At 32.6% G+C, this 24,432-nt stretch overlaps 2 protein-coding genes across 2 annotated transcripts; both read left to right on the plus strand.

The window, feature by feature from the left end:
* The first annotated feature begins 11,190 nt into the window (after positions 1-11,190).
* On the plus strand, positions 11,191-11,637 carry LOC129319578 (uncharacterized). Its single transcript, XM_054964678.1, has one exon. The coding sequence runs from the start codon at positions 11,191-11,193 to the stop codon at positions 11,635-11,637; it is 447 nt and encodes a 148-aa protein (XP_054820653.1).
* Positions 11,638-12,426: 789 nt separating this feature from the next.
* On the plus strand, positions 12,427-13,256 carry LOC129319579 (uncharacterized). The gene is made up of 3 exons (XM_054964679.1): positions 12,427-12,625; positions 12,725-12,788; positions 13,010-13,256. Exons 1-3 carry the CDS (start codon positions 12,427-12,429, stop codon positions 13,254-13,256), a joined length of 510 nt encoding a protein of 169 aa, XP_054820654.1.
* The last annotated feature ends 11,176 nt before the right edge of the window (positions 13,257-24,432 follow it).

A 24,432-nucleotide genomic window follows, 5' to 3' on the forward strand; every position in this document is an offset into this window, starting at 1 on the left:
TTGGGTTTTGACTCAAGAAACCATGCCTCAGCCACAATGTTAGTATGCAACAATGTTCAAAACTTTTCAAACCTTAACTAAGTGGATATAAACTCAAATGAAAGATGAAAATGAGAGGAACATGAATGAATAAGGAACAAAGTAACAAGATGACTGGCAACTCAAGAAAATCCTCACATTTTGACTTTTCCTTTTATATTTCCTTTCTTTTCTTCTTTCATTTTTCTTCATCTTTATTTCAATTTTTTCTTTTGGCAACCTTTTCTTTTCTTTCTTTTGCTCTTTCTTCTTCTTTCTCTTTCTCTTTCTATTCTTTTTCTTCATATTTTGTTCTTCTTTTTCTTGCCATCATTTTTCATTTTTTTTCTTCCTTTCTCTCATACAAAAGCCATGAAATGTCTTAGGTTTAAGGATAAGAGTCATATAAAATGACAACTTGTCCATTTAAGAAGATGGAATAGATATAGAAAAATGATGAAGGAATGAGTTTATCCACTAAATTAAACCAAGGAAAATTAAGGATATTGAAGAACACTATAAAAGAATACATGCAATCCATGAAAAAAAAGGGATAGTATTTAAAAATGAATGAAACAAAAGAAAGGCTCAAATTGGCTAATAAAGGATAATCAATCACATTGGGGTTAGCTAAAAGCCTTGTGCTTTTTATTAAAATGCCAAAATCATCTTCTCTACAACAAATGCAATGATGTAGCCTTAATTAAGAGGAGAGACAAGTTCTAGAGGGTGCAAATACTAAAGACACAACTCTCATTGGTTGAAGGCTCCTTCCATATTGGCTAACTTTGCTTTTCTAATCAAATGCACACACTCTAATAGAAAATTTGCTTCATAAAGTACAAAAATAATAATTTTTAAATTTTTCAAGACAAATCAAAACAGAATTTTTATAATTTTTTCAAAAAAATTTCAAACAAAACAAAAGGAAAACTAATTTTTATGCTCTCCTCCCACACTTGAACTATGCATTATCCTCAATGTATGCTCAAATATGTCCTAGGACACTAATTCCATGAAAAAATGCATCAAAAGTGCAAGAGAAATTTTTTTAGAAGCAAATAAGGTCATAGGACTGAAAATACTAAAATTGTGACTATTCTGAAAATCCTGAAAATATCTCTCTAGGACAGTGAATTTGTGGATTTTATAATAGAGGATCCACATGACCAATTTCCATGAAACTTTTATGAGCGACAAAAGACACATATAGGAAAATTATATAAAAATTCCAACTCAAAATTCTCTCCCAATTCTTCCCAAAATTTCTCACAATCTAATCTATAATTCTGGAGAAATAAAAATTCATCTAGAGGACCTTATGAGACCCAAACAAATTTTTTAATAAGATAAAGACAAAATCAGAGAAAATGCTAAACACAAGAAAATAGAGCCAAGACAATGAGGAGAAAAATGAAATTAGAACCAAGCAAATTAGACACACACTGTGAGAGATTTGTTGAATCAAATTTACAACAAAGTTTTAGGATCTTCTGTAGAGGCTCCCTGGACCATGTTAGCTTGTAAAAATTACACATAACACTCCTCATGTCTAAAATTGACTAAATCAATTTTAAATGAAAAAATTTTAGGTCAAAACTCCTTCAAACTCGTTCCCAGTGAATCTTTGAAGTTGAGGTAGAGAAACTAAAAATAGAGAATTATCCAACTCTATATAATGCAAATTTTTTTTCCAAAAATGAAAACAAAACAATGAAATAAAAACCTAAAAATGGCAACTTGATCAAATCAAACTCACCAAAAATTAAGGCACAATTTATTTTCTAAAACCAAACAAAACAAAGAAAACTAAAAATCCTAAACTAATGATCTTGGTTGTACCTCCCCCACACTTATGCTTTAACAAGAGTTACACGAAGTACAAGCACATGCAAGAAAAGTGCTCTACATGTGTAAAAACTAGCAACAAGCATATAGTAATAAATGTATCCACTTGTGTCCTATGTGTACAAACAAAATCAAGCAATAAGCAAGGAGAGATACAACCTTTGAAGCTTTTCATGGTGCTTGAAGATGAAATTTGAATCTCTTATTATGAAGTAATTCTTCCTCTAAAGGTCTTTAGTTCCACTTTGCAAAGCTCTTCCTTTATTCGGTGCAAGATCACATGAAATGATCTCTTTGAAAGCATCATAAAGAAGCTCTTTATGAATTTAAGGCACATCTTAAAAATCTAGAGCATGAGCTTGTGAGAAGCTTTTATTAAGTGGCATGGTCTCTTCCAATTCAAGTGCAATTCCTCCAAATTCACCATCAATTTCAGCCATGTCCATAAGTGCACCTATAAAATCAACTTCAAGCACATTTGAGTTCAAAGAGATGCTATTATTGTTAAAGCCAAAGGAATCAATTTCTAAGCAAATAGAGCAAGGAGCATCATTTGAACAACAACAATTGACAAGAGAGTTGGAATAAGTACTTTGAAATAAAGCCAATTCATCATGAAATTTATCAAGATTAAAATCATCACCATTCATATTATTGTTAGGCTTTGTACCATCATTTTCTTGAATTCTAACCTCTATTTCATCTTGAGCTAATTCTATTTCCATGAGCATCCTTGCTTTACCTCGTTCTTCCTTGAAATCAAGAGATAACTTGGCCATATTGCCTTGCTCACCTACAAAAGAAGGTAAACAACCTTTTTCAAGCACATTATGGTTAGAAAAAAAAACAAGTGCGTGTGCACTATCAACAACATCACAAGATATGTCTTGAGTTTCATCCACATAAGGCACACTATTTTCAACATATGCATCACATTCATGCTCATCATCACAAATGGAATAAGAAACATGTGCATCAATTTCCAAAGATTCATTAACAATATCATTGCTAAATATATCATGCTCTTTTATAGCACAATCATTATGCAACATCAACTTATCATACTCATTCTCTAATATATTAGGGGACTCACATATGATTTCCTCATCTATATCATCACCATTATATGAATCAGTTGACAACTCATTAGAAAAGATAGAAAATAAAGAAGAATCCACATCATTAGGAATAGGAGAAATTATCTCTTGAAACAAAAGTTGGATTGACTCCTTCTCTTTTGGAGATTGAGTGGTTTGAGGTGTATTTATGATCTCCACAGCTTTATGAGCAACTTTTTTTGTATCTTCAACTTGAAACATGCAATTTCTCTCTTGTGAGGCTTGGGCTACTCTATGTGATTCACAATATCCTTTTAGAATAGGACAATTATAATAGAAGTAGGAGGTAGCCTCACAATGCACACAATAAAATTTACCTATTTGTGTACATAATTTTTCTAAATGCTCAATGTCAATGGGTGGTGTATACTTAACATGAGTTCTTAGATTGGATTCAAAATTCATGGGATTAAAAAATTCAAAATTGTGACTTGGATGGAAATGATCATAATATGGGGTGTAGAATCAAAGCTATATGGTTGAAATTGATTATGAAAATGGGATGTATGACTAATGTTAGGTGTTGCAAATGGATGAGAATGAATGTCAAATAAAAGAAAGAATGGATCATGATGATGAAATCAAGTCATAAAATGCAATAAAACTTATATCCACAAGTAATGATGCAAATCAAGCAAACTACAATGCAAAAAAAAAAGGGATAGCTCAAAGCAGACAAAAACAAATTTTTTTTTCAAAAAATTCAACAACAATCAAATAACCACACAAGAAAAAATAACATAAGATAAACAAAGAGAAAGACTTAGAAATGCTTAATTGAAGGTACTGTACACATTATGGAATTTTGCTTTTTATAATTTTCAAAGATCGATTCTCACGTCCAAATGACTTAAAACTTTAATTGTAACTAGGGAAGATACTTAAAAAATATATAAAAATTTTAGAATTTTTTACCAAGCCAATATGTCCTAGTGTGTCATGCAAGTTGGGCTACAGTAATCTGGAGACAGAAATTTATCTAAATTGACCCTACAAGTTTTGTCAGTTGTTTCAAGTAGGTTAGTGGGTAAATCATAGAAAACTCAAAACATAAAGATATTAATGAGAAATTTAAGCTTTGGATGGAAAAATTTAGATACGTATAGAAAATGTTATAGGCACACTAAGTTGATATAGAATCCTGAATTTCTCTAGAAAAGTGTATTTGACCTTGTGTACTTCAAAAATTCACTCAAAATAGTATATGAATCCAAATGATACCAAACCAATTTTTTTCAAAAGCTAAGATATAAATATTTTTGTGTATAAATTTTCAAATTTCTTTCCTAATAGAGTAGTTCCTAGTGAATTTTCAAAATTTGTCTAGGAAAGCTAGGAAAACAGTTTTTACAATGTTGCATTCTTAATAACCTAAGCTTCACAAAAATCACAAAAATTCACAAAAAATATAAAAATTAACATAATAGACAAATTAAACACAAATTAACCCTAAAAAAATCCTAGCCTTGGCTTCTTGGTAACAGTGCCAACTTTTGAACTAAGGTTATCGTGACCCTAGCAAAATAATACTAAGCTACAATGATGTAATATTGGTGTAAACCTAGCTCGATCTCTATGAGGAGACTTAGTTGAAAATTTTAGGTTTCAAGTATGTTACAAGATTATGGTGGTTTGGATAGAATTATGCTCAAAACTAATAAAGAAAATTAACCTAATTCTAGAGGGATTGGACTGGGTGTGTGTAAACGTACTATAAATAGGAACTCTTATATGGAATTGATCACCTATCTTTGTTTGGTTACAACCTAGCTAGTTTGGTTTCTTCTCTCTTCTCTTTGGTTTTAGTGACTTAGTTATATTAACTAAGACTTAGCTAATATTTTGACCAACCCTAATCCAAGATTTTGGTCTTAGAGTGACCCAAAGAAAAGCTAGCATTATGCCTAGCCAAAGCATTACAAACATAAATCAATTAGATCAAGCATATATGAAAGAATTAACATGTTCAAGATTATGATTCATAAAGATATTCACATGCATTCAAGTTGGCAAGATTATGATAAGAAAGAAAACATGTTAAATTCATCAAGCTATATCAAGATTATGATACAACTCAAAGAGGCCAAAATTATGCACTAGACATAACAAAACTCAAGTTGCAATAAGCTTTTCTCAATCAAATGAATCATCACTTAAGATTACAAGATCAGAGATTCATATAATTTGTAATTCAAGAGAAAGAAAAGTAGAGAGAAGAAATTCAAATTCAACTAGAAAATAATACAAACTGAAGGTTTCCTTCTCTATATAGTAGCTTCTTCGAGAATCTAGCCTTGCATCTTTAAGTGACGAACAAGATGAAGCTCTAAGAATATGGTCTTCTTCACCATGATTTTGCCTAAAGAAAGGTTAACTTGATCCTTAAGAAAGTTATTAGGTTATATGGAGGAAGAAAAGAAGAAGAGAACGATGCTGGTTTTGTGAAATTTAGATGGTTAGATTGAGAGATATGGAGGAGAGACTGTGGAAGTGTAGAGAGAGAAGTAAGAGGATTTGATGAACTTCAAGTTTAAACTCTAAAAAGATAAGTGAATGATCTTAAAAATTCATCTAAACCTAGTTAAGAAGTGTTATTAGACGAAAATATGATGGTGACCTACTAAACAAGTTGGCACAAAACTCAAAACAAATCATTAGATCAAATGAGGTTAAGGGTAATCTAGGTTGTAAGTCATTTAGGTGAAAATTCCAATGTTGCTCTTCTAATCTCATATGTGCATGTATATGATAAGCTCTTATGTTCCCTTAATTGCCTTAGAATTCATTCCTAATGCCATTCAAATTCAAATCTAAAATTTTCTTCCAAACTTCTTAAACACATTGCAATTATCTTGAGCTTTGACAAGTCAACTTGATCCCTTATGTGCAAGTGCATGGAAACTTCATGTGTGCCTCATTAGACTTGATAAAAACACACCATTTTAAAGTCCATTCAGGTCTAAAATTTCATGCTATATAGCTCCCCCATATGCTAAACCAATTCTTAAACCAAAGCCTCTTCCATGCAAAGTACCACTTTGAGTTATGCCTTTATTTGTCACATTAATTCACCTAAATTACAATTAAATCGAATAATCAAATAACCATAATGTGACATTTATTTAGTTAGAATAATATAGGAAATATTCAATTCATCCAAGGTATTAAAATCACTAAAGGAAAAGAGCCTCACAAGACACAAGTGTAAACAAGCACACACTTGAACCAAAATTAAAAGGAGACAACCTTAAAACATTGTCTTTTTCTAATCACTCTTAATCAAGGATAGATTAATAAAAATTAATTAGACCAATCGCCTTAGCTCATTAAAAGACATAAACCTCTAGATTAATCCTAATTTTGTGAAAAGTGCATTTTATGGCCAAATTACCCTTAATGCATGTATTTGAACACTTAAGCAAAATTGCACTAAGAATGTGATATTAATGCATATGAAGACTCTTAACATATAGAAGTGGTCCTAATTAGCTAAGAAAAGCGTCTAATGGACTTAAAATAACATATAGAAGTGGTCCTAATTACCTAAGAAAAGTGTCTAATGGACTTAAAACTAATGCACACATCAAATTCCAAATTTGACATTGAATTCCCAACAAAGTCAAAATGACCAAAATATCCCTAATATGCATACTTTCTTACTAAGGCCCAAAACATTAATTTAACACTAAGAATGCACATTTTAGGATTTCTTACCATGAAATATGGTCCTAAATATCTAAAAAAAGTGTGTAACAAATATAACCTATCAGCTATCCATGTATTTACTAGCCAAATTTTGTGTTATGCACCATAGCACATGCAGCTCATGCCATAGCACATGGCACAGTGAAGAAAAGTTCTCACCATGTGTAACATCCTAAATTTCTTAATCCTGAGTTTAGAGGTTAATTGAGGATGGAGTAGAAATTAGTGTGGGATTAGAGATTCAGATGATTGATTGGTATTTTGACTTGTTTATGTGTTGTATAAAGAGATATGAGTGATAAGATTACATTTCAATTTGAAACAAGTATGTGTGGTGAGAATAAACCTCACTGTGCCACACAATGTGGCTTATACTGCATGCATCACGGTGCATGGGCCAAAAAATCACTTCTTAAGTAGTGAAATCTGGTGATTTTTAGAAGTAAAAATCTAAGAAACATATGAGAGAGGAGAGGTGAAGGGTCGAGAAGCTAATTCAAGCCATTTGAGGTCATTAGAAGGTGATTTGGATCAATAACTTATCAGGTAAGTTATGTATAACTCTTACCTTCTATTCTACACAAATTTCTCTGAAAATGAATTATAGGGAATTTGAATTAATGGAATTTGAGGGGTTTTCTTCTTGCTCAATAGTAATAAAAAGGTTCGTAGAAGTTAAATTAGAGTTTTGCAACTTGTTTAAGTTGAATGGTAAAGTTTTAAACCTGTAGGCTCAATTTTAGAGAGAGAGAAAATTAGGGCTAAAATCTTATTTGAGTGAAATGAGGCCAGTTGAGGTAATTTAAAGTAGTAATTGGGTAGTCATAGATCTAGAATGAATAAATGAAAAAGAATTTACGAATGAATATAGCTCTAAGTAGTAAAAATTGAGTTTCTGGTCAAAATAGATCAAATGACTAAAATGTGCCAAAGGTGTTCAGATTAGCATATTAGACGCATGAGTAGAGGAAGGAAGCTTGAGATAAGCTTGTGTGATAGTTGAAATCCACGAGTAACCTTTCTAGTGACAAAAGGGCTGAGGTAACTGAATAACTTTCTTTATTTGACTATTTATTGTAACTAAATGTCAATATGCCATCTAGTACATGAAATGGTTTTAAATTGAGCATGTTTTATAGCATTGAGTCATTGTTGTGTGAAATATATTTTGGTTGAAATAAAGCATTGAACAAATGTATAGTATTATATGTATAAGGTTTGTGTAAGAAAGTATAAAATGGCAAATGGGAATGTTAAATGGTTCGGAAAAGCATGATCATAGGGGTAGGAGTTTACCTGAGTATAGGAGATGATAAAGATCATATGGTAAGGTTTTCTTAGTACTTGATAGGGTACGGTGTTGGAAACAATTCTCCTTAATGCCTTGAAAGGTACGGTGTTGGAGAAGATCTCCTTAGTGCCTATTATGTATATTAGGGGGAAACCATAGTCCATACTGTGCATTAAAATATCTTTGGTTGGGTGATTTTACCACTACAGGTGAGCTCAAGGCTAATGAGAGTGTACATTAGTCTAAGATAAGCTTATGGTTTCACGTCGAGGTGAATTGGAGGATCGGTTAGTAGTGATCATGCTAGCATGCTATGTGATATGATGAGATATGCTTTGAGATGACATGAAATCTTATGATTTAATGAGAAGTTGAGAATGAAATGAGATATGTGATATAAATGTTATTTTATGAGGTTTTAATGACATATTATGTTTACTTTAATATTGTTGTATGTGATAGTGAATAGGAGTAAGTTATTCTATTACTGGGATTTTTATCTCACCCCCATGGTTACATGTTTACAAGACCGGGAAGTAATCTGGGTATGGGAAGAGAGTTTAGATTGGCTTGAGTTGTGAATCCATGTACTCTGAGTTTGTGTAATGAACTAAACAAAGATTGTATATATCAGTGTAAATGAGCTACCATAGGGTTGCATGCATGATTTGAATAGTGATTTTGTGAAATCTAGCCTGATAATGTGTATATGTGTTGATTGAAACAAGGGGCTATGATTTGAGAATATTGTGTTGAAATGAATGTGTGTTGGTAAATCTTAAGTCAAGGGACAAATTATGATGAAATGAGTAATTTGGGGGCTAAGATTATATTATGAACATGAATAAGTATGAATGTGGTAAGAAATAGCCAAGTGATCTAAGTTATGCCAAGAAATGGCAAAGTGTGTAAAGTCAGTGAATTGTGGAAATTAGCCATTAAAGAGTCAAATTTTGATATATGAGTATGGTTGAGATATATTATTATCAATAAGGTATATTGAATCCTTTGGACTTAGTTCAAGGCTCAATAAGGTTTAATGAGTGAAAAGGATCGATTTGAGTGCTTGGGTGCACAAGTTTTTCAAAAAAATTGACTTTTTGTACTCGGGTGTCTAAATTTTGATTGGAACATTAGATTGTGTCCAAACATATCTCATTAGTTAGCATACGACTTAAGCTTCATGTGGGAACTTGAATCACTCCAATAAGATGTCATATGTGAAAATGGTGTAGCCAAAAGTTTGTTATTTTTGCCGTCAAAATGACAGTAGAAAATCAGACAAGTGCACCATAGCATATGACACAAAAAAATTGAATGCATGGCTTTATGCCACATGTCATGGCACATGTACTATGCACCATGGCACACGGACCAAATCTCAGCTTAATTTTGTGATGAAAATGCATGCATTGGAAATGAGGTTATATCCACTACGTGTTGCACTAATATGCATATTACTTCTACTGTGTTTTTCATTGATTGTATTGTGATTTGGGATGGATTTGTAAAATAGTCTTGGGCCCAAGCTTTTTCAAACGAAACATTTATTTACTGATTATTGTGAGTAATGTGGTAACACCGTAATCTTCTCCTATATTGAGTGGATGTATAGGGAAGGTTACATTTTAGTATCAATTTCTCGAGTTTCGATACCTAATTGTCATTGATGTATTCATTTAGAAATATGGAAACTTATCCTTGTTCATTACATAACTCTTTCCCTGATGTCTTTTGTGTTTCATATTTTCATCTTTAGGAGGGGAGAAAATAGTACAATATGAGAGGCACTTGTGCTAGAACTGCTGTGTCTAAATAGATTGTAGAGGAAGGCAAGAGTCGAAGGTTCAATCGGTTCATCTACAAAGGGATAGACGTGATGAGCTACTAGAAGAGCTTAAGGATATGGTGGTTGACATAAGACAAACTGTAAGGGATCATGATACGATCCTATAGGGTAGAGAGCAAGAAAAGAGAGTTAAAGCTCAGAATATCCCAGTGTGTGAGGAAGCACATAGTAGACCTAGACTGTCTTGAAATTCGAGTAGCAAACTAGAGATTCCTGGCACTGATCCGTCTATTGATCATGCTTGGAAGATATTTCTTTGGTTCAACCTGTCGACATTTGATAGTAGCATGAGAGAGGGTGAAGCAGAATAGAGCGAATAGAAACCATCTTAGCCATGGTGCAGTTGGTTAGTGCCGTTAAAAGATTGTGGGAATCAATGAGACCAACTAATAGTATTCAGTTGAGCTAGGATGAATTCAAGAGAGTATTCTTTGATCAACACTTCCTAGTCTCATTTAGAATTGAGAAGGAAGAGGAATTTCATGCCTTCAAACAGGGAGACCTAGATGAGGAAGAGTTCATAAGAAGATTTATCAGCTTACTCCATATATCTCCAGCATAGTAATGACTCGAAGTTGAAGGCTAAGAGATTGCTTGAAAAGATGAAACTCAAGTACCAGTAATAGATAGCACTGCTTGATATGATGACATATAAGGAGATGTGCCATAAGATGAGGGTAGCAGCTAGGCATGGTAAAGAGGTAGATGCTAAGAAAAGGCAAGATAGTTTGGGGAGGTTCTCATCTCATTTGCATTGAATTGGTGGAATCTCAAAAAGGCTTGGGTTTAGTACGAGTAGTTCTAGTTCTTTTGGGAGAAAAGGTTTTAGTAGAGGATCTCAATCTTGACCTATGCATAGAGGGTCAATGCAGAGGGCTAGAGGTGTGAGAATTGGGCCTTCACAGTCATTGAGGCAAGCATCAAATGTTTCAACTTTGACTTTGAGTACTGGAAGGCAAATCTCATCCAAGAAGATGTTGGGCTTGCTACAAGTGTGGTAAGTTAGTTCATATAGCGAGGCAATGCCCAGAAGGTAGAATCAAGGGAACTGAGTAGAGATCAATAGTTCCTGATTGAGTATTCACAGTTATATAAGAAAAGGCCAGAGCGTTCTGAACCTAATCAGAGGTATGATTTCTGTTAATAGTCACAAAGTAGAGGCATTGTTTAATTTAGGTGCCACCCATTCATTTGTGTCTAAGGAATGTGTGGATAGATTGAAATTGTCTTTATAAGAATTGCTTGTGCTTATTAAAGTAACGATGCCTTCTGGATCATTTAGTATTACAAGTCGAGCTTGTCAGAATATAGAGATTTAATTTGAGGATAGAGTTACCAAGATCGATCTGATTTGTATTCCTATGAGAGGAATAGATGTGATAATTGACATAGATTGCCTAACAGCGAATAATGCTATGCTTGATTATGCCAGAAGGGTGGTTTCACTACCGGTGTTGTGTGCAGCCATGAAATCCTCAGAACAACCTAAGTTCCTATTGGTAGTAAGTGTTGAGAAGTTAATTTGGCAAGGCTATGATGCCTATATGGTATTCTTTATAGCCAGTACGGTGTATGATAGTAGAATTGAGAAGATTGGGATAGTAAGTGAGTTCCTTGTGGTGTTTTCAGAAGAAATGATTGGATTACCTCCTGAAAGGGAAGTTGAGTTCTCAATTGATTTAGTTCCTAAAACTGAACCAACATCAAAGGTCCCTTATGGAATGTCGTCATTAGAATTTGCTAAGTTAAAGAAACAAATTGAAGATTTGCTAGAGAAGGGATTCATTAGACCAAGTGTATCACCTTAGGGATCACCGGTATTGTTTATAGTAAAGAAGGATGGCAGTTTGTGACTGTGCATTAATTACCAACAATTAAACAAGGCAACTATGAAGAACAAGTATCCTCTACCAAGGATAGATGATCTTTTAGATTAGTTGACTGGTGCCTCAGTCTTTTCTAAGAATGACTTGAGGTTGAGGTATCATTGGTTGATGGTTAGTGTAATAGATGTACCCAAGATAGCATTCAGGACACGATATGGCCATTATGAATTATTGGTTATGCCATTTGGTTTCACCAATGCGCCAGAAATATTTATGGATTATATGAATTGAATCTTTAGGCAGTACTTAGATCAGTTTGTAGTGGTTTTTATAGATGACATCCTGATATATTCTAAGAACAAGGAGCAACATACAAGGCTTTTGAGAATAATACTGCAGATTCTAAAAGACAAAAAGTTATATGCCAAGCTCAGTAAGTCTGAGTTTTGGTTAAGAGAAGTGAGATTTTTAGGACACGTGATGTTTGCAGATGGAATTTTAGAGGATTTGCATAAGGTTGATATAGTGTTGAAATGGGAACATCCTAGTTCAATCATAGAGATACATTATTTTTTGGGATTAGCTGGGTATTATCGATGATTTATCCAAGGATTTTCCTAGATAGCTTCTTCTTTAACTAAGCTAACTCGAAAAGATCAGCCTTATATATAGGATGATCGGTGTGAACTGGCATTTCAAAAGCTGAAAGAGAAATTAACCACAGCACTAATGTTTATTATCCCTAATCCAAGGTTATCTTACGAGATATACATGGATGCATCTTTTAGAGGTCTTAGTTATGTCTTGATGCAAGATAGTCGGGTTGTAACTTATGCTTCTCGACGATTGAGACTACATGAAGAGAACTATCCTACATATGATTTAGAAGTTACAACGATGGTGTTTGCTCTAAAGATTTGGCGCCATTACCTATATGGTGCAATGTTCACTGTGTTTAGCGATCATAAGAGTTTGAAATACCTGATAGATCAAAAAGAGCTGAATATGAGGCAGAGGAGATGGATGAAGCTTCTTAATGATTATAACTTTGAATTGAAATACCATTCAGGTAAAGCTAATGTAGTTGTTGATGCTTTAAGCCTGAAGACTTTGCATGTGGCAAATCTAATAGTGTAATAATATACAGATTGATAGAGTCTTTTGTGGAGTCGTAGTAAGATGCACTATTGAAGGCATTAGTTGGTACCTATTCTACTGAAATTAGCAATGATTTTTGGAAAGAATTGAAAATGGCATAACTAAAAGATGAGAGTTTCTTAAGGATTAGAGAAGAGATTGAAGCAGATCAAGCTATTAATTTTAGTTTTAGTGATGATGGTTTTGTGATTTACAGGGACAAAATTTATGTACTTGATGATGTTGAATTGAGAAACATCATATTGAGTGAGGCTCATTGTAGTAAGTACACGATCTATTCGAGAGCTATAAAGATGTACCAGGACGTGAAGCGATATTGGTGGTGGCCTGGTATAAAGAAAGATGTAATGAAGTTTATGACTCAGTGTTTAACCTGTCAAAAGGTTAAGGTAGAGCACCAAAGACCAGCAGGAATGTTACAACTATTGGATATTCCTAAGTAGAAATAGGAGAGCATTTCCATGGATTTTATTACTAGGTTACCAAGAACTTAATCTGGACATGATGCCATTTGGGTCATAGTCAATAGACTTACTAAATTGGCTCATTTCTTAGCGATTTAGATTAGTGATTCTCTAGAAAAGTTGGCAGAGATTTATATTCGAGAAGTGGTAAGGCTACATGGTGTGCTGAAGAATATAATTTCCAATAGAGATATAAGATTTACTTCTAAGTTTTAGGGAGCTTTATAGTGTGCCATAGGTACTAAGTTGAGATTCAATACGGCATATCATCCACAAACTTATGGGTAGACAGAACGGACCATATAGACCTTAGAGGATATATTGAGATCCTGTGTATTGGAGCTAAAAGGTAGTTGGGATAGCCATCTTCATTTAGCTGAGTTTGCTTACAATAATAGTTACCACTCCAGTATACAAATGGCACCATATATTGGGAGTAGTTGAGTGAAAGGAGTATATTGGGACCAGATATTATGGTTCAGATGACTCAAAAGATTGAGTTGATCAGGAAAAAGTTATTGACAGCTCAGAGTAGGCAAAAGAGTTACGTGGATAGGCAAAGAAGGCCGTTAGAGTTCTTGATAGGAGACCATGTGTTTCTAAAGGTTACACCAGTGATGACAATCGGGAGATTGATAAGAGCCAAGAAATTGAATCCTCGATTCTTTGGTCCTTTCAAGATTCTAGAGAGAATTAAACTAGTTGCCTATATAATAGCCTTGCCACCATAGTTATCAGGTGTGCTTAAAGTGTTTCACGTGTTGTAGCTCAAGAAATATCAACCTGATTCTTTACACTTGATAGAACCGGAGGAGATTGAACTCCAAGAGAATTTAACTTATAAAGCTGAGCCAAAGCAAATCATAGATATGAAAGAGAAGCAATTGAGGAATAAGACCATATGATTAGTTAAAATTTTCTAGTGAGGCATGGCCCCTGGTGATGCTACATGGGAGACAGAGGATAGAATGAGGCAACAGTATCCTTAACTATTTTCCTTAGGTATATATTTATTTCTTTTTATGAATTTTAGGGGAAATTTTCTTAAAAGGAAGGAAGAACTGTAACATCCTGAATTTCTTAATCCTGAGTTTAGAGGTTAATCGAGGGTAGAGTGAAAATTAGTGTGGGATTAGAGATTCAGATGATTAATTGGTATTTTAACTTGTTTTTGTGTTCCATAAACAGATATGAGTGATAAAAGTACATTTCAGGTCGAAGCAAGTGCACGTGGTGAGAATAGATCTTACTGTGCCACCTGCCGCAGCTTGTGCTGCATGGGCCATGACATATGGACTAGAAAATCACTTCTTAAGTCATGAAATATGGTGATTTTTAGAAGTAAAAATCTAAGAAACATATGAGAGAGGAGAGATGAAGGGCCGAGAAGCCAATTCAAGCCATTTGAGGTCATTAGAAGGTGATTTGGATCGACAACTTATCAGGTAAGCTATGTATAACTCTTACCTTCTATTCTACACAAATTTCTCTGAAAATGAATTATAGAGAATTTGAATCAATGAAATTTGAGGGGTTTTCTTCTTGCTCAATAGTAATAAAAAGGTTCATAGAAGTTAAATTTAGAGTTTTGTGATTGGTTTAAGCTGAACGATAGAGTTTTAAACTCGTAGGCTCAATTTTAGCCCTTAGAGAGAGAAAGTTAGGGCCAAAATCTTATTTGAGTGAAATAAGGCCAACTGAGGTAATTTAAAGTAGTAATTGGGTACTCATGGATCTAGAATGGATAAATGAAAAAGAGTTTATGAATAAATATAGCTCTAAGTAGTAAAAATTGAGTTTCTGGTCAAAATAGATCAAATGACTAAAATGTGCCAAATGTGTTCAAATTAGCATATTAGACGCATGAGTAGAGGAAGGAAGCTTGAGATAAGCTTGTGTGATAGTTGAAATGCACGAGTAACCTTTCTAGTGATAAAAGGGCTGAGATAACTGAATAACTTTCTTTATTTGACTATTTATTGTAACTAAATGTTAATATGCCATGTAGTGCATGAAATGATTTTAAATTGAGCATGTTTTATATCATTGAGTCATAGTTGTGTGAAATAGTTTTTGATTGAAATAAAGCATTGAAATATATGATTTCAAATGTAAATTATTATATGTATATGTTATATGTAAGAAAGTGTGAAATGGCAGACGGGAACCTTAAATGGTTTAAAAAAGCACGATCATAGGTGTGGGAGTTCTCCCAAGTATAGGAGATGATAAAGACCATATGGCAAAGTTTTGTTAGTACTTGATAGGGTACGGTGTTGGAAACAATTCTCCTTAATGCCTTGAAAGGTGCGACGTTAGAGAAGATCTCCTTAGTGCCTATTGAGGTACAGTATTGGAGATAAGAGACTACTTAGTATTTTTATGATATGGTGTTGGAGTCAATAACGTCCCACTGTGTAGGTGCTTGAATTTTTCAAAAAAAGTGACTTTTTGCACCTAGGTGTCTAAATTTTGATCAGATAGTTAGATCCTGTCTAAACATATCTCATTAATTAGCATACGAGCTAAACTTTATGTAGGTACTTAAATCACTCTAATCGGATGTCATATGTGAAAATGGTGCATGCTGGAAATTCATTATTTTTGCTGTCAAAATGATAGTAGAAAATTGGACAGGTGCGTCGCAACGTATGGTGTCACATGCTACGGTGTACGGCATAGAAAAATTGAGCATGTAGCATCTCTTCGAAAATTAGGATGTCATAGATGTCATCTCTTTGAAATCTCACTTTTCTATACTTTGTTAATAATAAACTTATAGGAGAGATGCCTTCTAGTTTACCAATAACCTCACTCATTTAGAAAGATTGTACTTGAGTGGAAATAAGTTTGGTGGAGCCATTCCTTGACGTTTGGGTCTTATAACCACTCTTAGATATTTGAATTTGTCTTCAAATATGTTCACTGGAGAGATACCTTCTTCAATTTTTAATTTTGAAAAATTAGTGATTATTGATTTTTCTTGCAATCAATTCATTAGTCTCGTACCTTAAGACATTAAGAACCTAACAAGTTTGGATACTTTTAACTTGAGTTACAAAAATCATTCTAGCATTATTCCTTCGATTAAAGATATTTTCAATCTATCAAAAAACAAGATATATGGAATCATTCCTTGAGATATTGGAGATCTCTTATATCTTAAAACTCTAGATCTCTCACAAAACTTGCAATCTTGGTTACTTTTAGTTGCCAACTTCAGCCACAACATGATTAGTGAAAAGACACCACCTAGCTCGTGCAAATATCCAAATATGTCATGCATTGATTTGAGCTACAATAATATCACCAGTAACATACCATAAGAGCTTGGTCAGATAGAATTCAACAACTTGTCATACAAGTTCCTTAGTAGCCATGTCCCAAGGGAATATATTGCAAATTTACTCATGACAAATTAAATGGTAACAAAGAGTTACTTTGTCTAGAAAAGAATCATTCTTGCTCTAATCATGAAGCGTTGTATTCTTATATGAAGATCATTCTTCCTATTGCAACTTTTCTTGTCATCATCCTCTTTGTTTTTGGTTTCATCCTTTTTCAATCTTTCAAGAAGAACAAGAAAACTAAAATTGAGAGAAGAAAACTAAGGAATGGAGATTTATTTTCCATATGGAATTATGATGGTAAAATGGCATAAGAAGATATCATTGAAGCAACAGAGGACTTTGATATCAAGAATGACATAGGAACTAGTACCTATGGAAGTATTTATAGGGCACAACTTCCAACGTGCACCATTTTTGTATCCAATATCCGATTAAAATGATTCAAGCATCTACATGAAGCTCATTTCAAAATTTAACTAATGACATAAGTTTTGTTTAAATCCAATATTTCCTTTGAAAATCGAACACCTAAATGCAAAATGACAGATTTAAGTCATTTTCACTCACTCGAGCACCTCAATCTCAAACTAAATGCTATTGGCCATTTCTATGGCCTTGACTACAAGTAATAGGACATTCCACACCTAATTGACCAATTATATAAATAACATCATGAACACACACAAGTTAGGCAACTGAACTACCAATTACTCACACTATGAAAAATTCACACTTTTCACACACATTCTTACACACAGGGCCAAACTTCAGACCCTTTTCCACCAAACACAATCACATTTACAAATGTAATATTACCCTAGCCCTTGTTTAGTATTTATCACCAAGACACAAATATACAAGTTATAGGGCTAGGTTGTATAGACCTATACACAATTGCATCAACATAGACATGCTTATATATATACAATCCTATGGCAACCTATAAGCAATTCATAATTTACAACAATCATATTCATTATACCAACCGTAATTGGGTTAATAGGAGATCCTCTAATCTCGACCTAATTCTTTTCCTTTCGAGATCCTAATATTAGATTCTAAAAAATATGAATAACCAAGGATGAGAAAACATACAAGTAAACAAAGCCATTATAGTATTGACAATTATTAATTATATCTATCATTTATAGCCACGTTTTAATAAATCCAATCACATGTTATCATAATTATCCATCTACTAGTCCTCCAAGTTCCTTGACTGAAACCATAGACTCAATTAGACTAACCACATATCGATCCGAGCACACCTTCCATAGTAGAAACACCTTGCTGAAGGTATTCTATCCTACTTTTGAACTATGGTTTTTCCCATTTCACACATAAATGATGAGGGTGTCATTAACTCTTAACTGCACCCTCACGGGTACTAAGGAGTTGCCAAACTACTTGAATGTTCTATGGTAATAGTTCCAAATAATATGCCACACCAAATGTCTTATGGTATTGACCCAACCATATGGATTTTATTTATATACACATCTCCACCACACACAGTGGGTGAACTCCTACCTACTATCATGATTATGCTACTATCATGCGCATATAATCACTTTTACTTTCCACACTTATATATATATACACATACTAAATTTTCTTTTTAAAACCATTTTCAACAAAATACACATTGTTGAATCACTTGAATGCTAAAACATGCACATTATAAAAGGTACTAAATTGAAAAAAAATCATATTTTCACATCCACTTATATATAGTTATACTAGTTAATAAACCTAACAAACTATTTAGTTACCTTAACCTTTCTATTCTTAAGAAAGGTTACCTGTGGCACAATTTTCCTTACTTGAATTCATTTCTCTTAGTCAACATACAATTTCACAGTAATCTACACAAATTAGCACTCTAAGTCAATTATCGAATTGACTAAAAGTACTAATTACAACCATTATGCATCCACACATTTCCATTTATCCCTCTTAAGCCTTTTCATCCTTCTAAAATCTCTTACCTATAGCAGCTTTAGTACACTTCTTATCAAACTTTTACCCATTTCACTTATTAAATTTAGCTAATTTAAGCCTATAGCATTAAAGCTTAGCTATTAACTTCCAAACCAATTGCAAAACCTTAATTTAACTCCAAATAGCCTTTTTATTACAAAAGGGCAACTCCTTAAAACTCTCTAATTCAATTCTTGATAACTTAAACTAAGATAAATTAGTGTAGAATTGGAGCTTAGGGTAGTATAAAACTTACACAGTAAGCGATAAGTCAGAAATATCTCCTAAGGCTTCAAGACTTGTTGCCCTAATTGAGTCTCCCCTCTTTTCCACTCTCTCATACATGCTCCCTTCCTTCTTTTCCCTTTGTTCTGACAAGCTAATCGATGCACTTTAAAGTCAAAAGTATGTGCCATGCATTGTAATGTATGCAGAATATGTCATAGTGTGTGGCATAGTGAGGAAAATTCTACCATGCTCGCATGCTTCACTTCTGACCATCGTTCCTCTACCCAATCATATCCATTCAACATCCGATGAAGTCAAAACCTCAATTGATCATCCAAAATCCTAATTATCTAAGTAATCCACTAAACTACTAATTCACCCTTTAATTATTAATTAGATTAAAATTTCATGATGTTACATTTGGTGAATAGAAATAGGATATCCAAATTGAATTAGAAGAAATGTATTCAATGCTTTCAAAATTTAAAATTTACATTATGAAAGGGCTAAAAGAATCAAACCAAAATTGATAAGATTGTATGACTTGTGCTAGAAATAGTAATAATACAATTAATAAAATTCTTAAATAATAATAATATTCCTATAAAAATTAATGTAACTTGTGGTGCGAAATATTTATGAAAGTCTTCCATTGTTTATATTAAATTTGTAGAAATTTTTTATTTGCGTATACCTGGTGAATTTAGAATTTGTTTTAATACCCCCATAATATTGCAGCAATAATGTTACAATTGTTTATCTTCACAAATTAAAATTTTTTAAAATGAGTATAAATTTTAAATTCGGGGAGAACCATGTTTAGAATAGATTATAAATAATTTCAATATAATTGCATTCTTGATTTGTTATGTCATGTTTTGTTCTTCCTTGTACTACTCTGCCGCTCTCGTTCTCCCCTGTTCTTTTGCAATAGTTAATAAGTAAGTGTTCATGTTGTGAAGAATTATATGTTGTAAAGAATTATTCCAAAACTAATCTGAAGTTCTGTCAATTGTGGGGTTTATATGTTGCCTTTTTTGCTGATTATCTGCTAAAAAAATTTTCTTGATTTTCTTATTTAATATGATCACTAGCTTGAACTTGCTCTGCTTGATGTAGTTGGCTCTTTTTATTTATATATTTTATATTTATTTCATAGTCATAGCCTAGGTATAAGAGGGGGAAATTATAGAATGCAACAATTAATTTATAATGATATCATTACCAAAGTATGAAATTACAAGTTCGTTCTTCATTTAGTAGTGGCGAATGATGGTTCTCGATCTTCTCTAATTTGGACGTTGCACACAGATTAAAGTTTAGGAAAATGACAAAAAAATCCTCCTAAAATATGCAAATGACAATGAGGTCTCATGAAATACTATAATTATTCTCAAGACTCTAGGAACATTTTTTACATAATGATTTTTGGAGAAATTAATAACTAGATGATGACTCCCAATTTTGTGTTATTATTGACATGTTTTTTTGTTATATTTTGGGAGTCATCAATGGAAAAGAGAAATATTTTTTCAAGGACTAAATGTGACTTCTCTTTTAGAAGGGATTTGAATCATTAATCATCATGCTGTAAAAGACTAGTTCCTTACACCAAATTTAATCATCATTGGTGATTTCAAGTTATTAAAATATTTCCTTTGGTCCCTATTACAAGACACCTTTTAGAATAATTCTTTAGTCCTTACTAAAAGACACATGGAATGTTATTTATTATCATTTTCCAATTTTACTCCTATTTTGGTTTTAATTTTATGACTCATCATATATTATGTATCTCTCTCTTCTCATTTTTAATAGGGATAAAGTTTAAAAAAAAAAAAGGTTTCATTTTGAGATATGTTTAATAAGTTAATTGTCATTCCTTGATTCTAGTAAAATAGATGAAAGTGCTTTATTGTGGGAGGTTTGTATATACAATACACTAACACACATCATGTATGACAATGTTTTGAATTTTTATGAGTTACTCTCTTCAGATGAAAATATAAGATATTGATAACAAATTCTTAAAAATGTTAGTTGAAAGCCTAATTTCTTTATCAAAAAATTACATATTTTTAATTTTATCCTCATTAAATACCCTATATAAGTGCTTTAATAATAATAATTAAAATTTTAATGAATCATTTTTTAAAAAGAATAATAAATGAAATAAGGGTATAGCTGAAAAATAATTATAAAAATTACTCAGTATTCTATATTTTGAATTATGTATGCAAAAAGAATTGCCTCATGTAAACAACAAAAAAAGTGTCTTGATATTTAATTGAAATTAAGTCATGCCTATATTTTTAGAAGAGATAAGAAATTAAAGAGGAAATCTATTCCAAAAATAAAGTTAATTATTAAAAAAATGACACATCATATTTTATTTGATTGAAATACAATATAATAGACATTTTTACTAGATAAAATACAAATGACGAGGTGCACTGAGTTCATGCAAACTTGTTTTTTTATGAAATAGAAAGTTTATAGACAATAATGTTTTATAGTAGGAATTTATATAGAAAAATTTACTAAGTGCCTCATGTGAATTTATTATAATATTTATAAGGAAATTGTTTAGAAAGATTAAAATTGAAGTAAATAAAGATTCTACTCATATTTATTAATTGTAGATAGGTGGGACATGACAGCATCAAAGCAAGAAAGAGAAAAGAGACAAGAAAAAGATGCTTTTAGTTTAAGACATCAAAACAAAAGTTCCTTCACACTATTAGAATTTTCAGAATTGCTCACTAAAGGAGTACCATGGCACCAGACGAAATTGCAGAAACACATAGTTTCATTTTCTATGTGAAATTACCTTGCATAACTTGTTTTTTCTGGACTGGAGGAAGCATCTTTCAGTTGCTACAATTGGAGAAAACCCTAGGAGAGCAAGAGGGAGAGTCTTAAATCTTGGGATCAAGAAGAAGTAGAGCAAATCTTCATTCTACCTCACTTTATCAATATTTCCTCTTCTTCTTTTCCTCTATATTGATGGATTTGAACCTTTTCTTTGTTGTTACAGTTTTCATATCAGCTATATGTTGCTAAATCTTCTTGTTTTAGAGGACTATGAACCTATTTGTGTAAAGAACCTTTGATTTACCACTTAGTTATTGAGAAATGAAGTTTTGATTTCTTGTTCTCAAGCTATCTTGTTCTTGTTTAGTGATTGGCCACCACTATAATATCCACCTTGACATTACCAAAATTCACCACACAATTACAGCAAACAATCATAATTAGGGGCAAGGATTGCTCTTAAGCTTACATTATATATAAGGGTTAAAACTAATAATCTTTTAAAAATAATTGTGAAATATTTAGGATCCCATAAAAACGCTTCAAATTTGTAGTTTGAGCTCAAACTTAATGATTTATTAAGATATTGGAAGCATGGAAAAGTTTTAGGAAGCAAAACACTTCAAAACAGGGACAAAAATGTCATTTTTTAGTATTTTAGTCCATGCGCCGCAGCTCGTGATCCATGCATCGTGCCATGTGGCATAAGAAGGCAAGTTTGCTCACTGTACTGTGCCCCGTGGCTTTCCAATGTTCGATTGGAGTGATTCAAGTGCCCACGTGAAGCTTATTCAATAAGCTAAAACTCAAATGGGAATTTTAGACACTCGAATGCAAAAAGTCAGTTTTTAAAGTGATTTTTAAGCATCCAAGTACCTAAAACTCAACTTATACCATTAACCCATTTTGAGGCTTGAACCAAGTCCAATGGACTAAAATACACTTGATTGATCATTCAAACACACAAAAACATACCAAACACAAAATTTGGCCACTTAATGCCTATTTCACCTAATATAGCCAAAATACAAAATCAATACCATATACATTATTTGGCCTCTATTGCCACATAATACACCATATATTATCACCATATAAATAAAACATTCCTTACACTTGTATTAGTATTTTAGCCCATCAGCACAAAAATTGCCACATATTCATATCATATATAATATTGGGCTAAAATATAAAATAATATAGTATGAAACAAATGCAACCAATCAAAATGATATGCATTCCTAGTTGGCAACATATAATATCATCCATATAAGTTTATGTACACGACTCAAAATAAAATCGGGCTTCACAATGATAATGTAACAAGTATGCTAGCCCTTACCCGATTCCTTTCTTTGCTCAATCTCAATGGTAAACCTATAAAATGATAACCACGAGGTGAGATAAAAATTTCAGTAACTAAGATAATCTACATTATTGATTAATATGACAAGTTATAAACAAGCATTAAAATAAGTAACATAACCATACCATATAAAATCACCACTAGTTACATGCATGATCACTAACAATTCAGTCCTCCAATACTCCTAACTAAACCGGTAGGCTATTTTACGAAACCAAACCACATGTATAGTCCCTAAGCTCACCATCCATGGTAGAACTGCCCAGCTAAGGTGTCCTAAACCACTTTTGGACTACTGGTTCCCCCTATTATAAGTAATTAGGGTGTTGTTACTCCAACACTGCATCCTACAAATGCTAAGGAGCATATTCTCCAAATCCGCACCCTTTTGGGTACTAAAAAGAGTAAGTCTCCAACACCACACCCATTTTTTAGCATTAAGGAGAGTAAGTGTTGCACCTGGTGTCCTGAGGTACCAGCAGTGCCATATGAACTTAATCTTTACTACTCCACTAGGGTGACCTCCCACTTCTAATATACCACATTTTACTACATATCTTCACTTGACCATGCATAAACCACTTTCTAAACAAATATAACAAATCTTACCACTTACTTCAAAAATATAGAGTTTCACAAATCAATACTCTACTCATTTTCTAAAATAGTTAACTTTTGCAAAATTCATACATATATACATAACAAATCATGCAAGAACAACTTGAGAATAACTTATACAAGGTAATAAATAATATAAATTATCTAGTTATCTCAACTCTTTTATTACTAAAAAGGTTATCCGTAGTACTAAATCTCTTCTTGTGTCAAGGCAAACCTTCCCACACCATAATCTACATCAATAAGTATTATATGTTGATTTTCAATTAACCCAAGTACTATTAGCTATCCATAATATCCCAATTCTCACACTTCTTACTCATATTCTCAACAAACAGGCTTGTCAAGATTACAATTTTCTCACACAATGCCTTCAAGCCTCCCTGTAACTCTATCACAACATAACAGTTGACATATCAACTTTTCACACCTTAAAACCCTATAATCAAGCTAGGGCTTGATCTAATTTTCACCAAACAACAATTTAACTTCATATTACTACTTATCCAAGGTTAAGAAACTTAAATCAATCCTTTAAAGTCAATAGAAACCTTTAAAACATAGGCTCATAGCTTAATCCAATTAGAGTAAATTCTCTTACTTCCAAATTCTATGGAAAATAAGATAAAAAGGTAGAGGAGAGGGGTAGGAAACTTACTCAAGAGTTTGAATGCTCAAATTGTCTTCAAAATCATCTAAAAATGATGCCCTAGTAATGCCCAAAGCTGTACCCTTCATGTTCTAGGTTTTCCACCACAAAAACTATCATTTTTTGATGATTTTTGAAAATTTAAGTTGT

Source organism: Prosopis cineraria, unplaced genomic scaffold, assembly GCF_029017545.1.
Source record: "Prosopis cineraria cultivar Desert tree isolate PC_DT_omini unplaced genomic scaffold, ASM2901754v1 PC9, whole genome shotgun sequence".
Classification (NCBI taxonomy): domain Eukaryota; kingdom Viridiplantae; phylum Streptophyta; class Magnoliopsida; order Fabales; family Fabaceae; genus Prosopis; species Prosopis cineraria.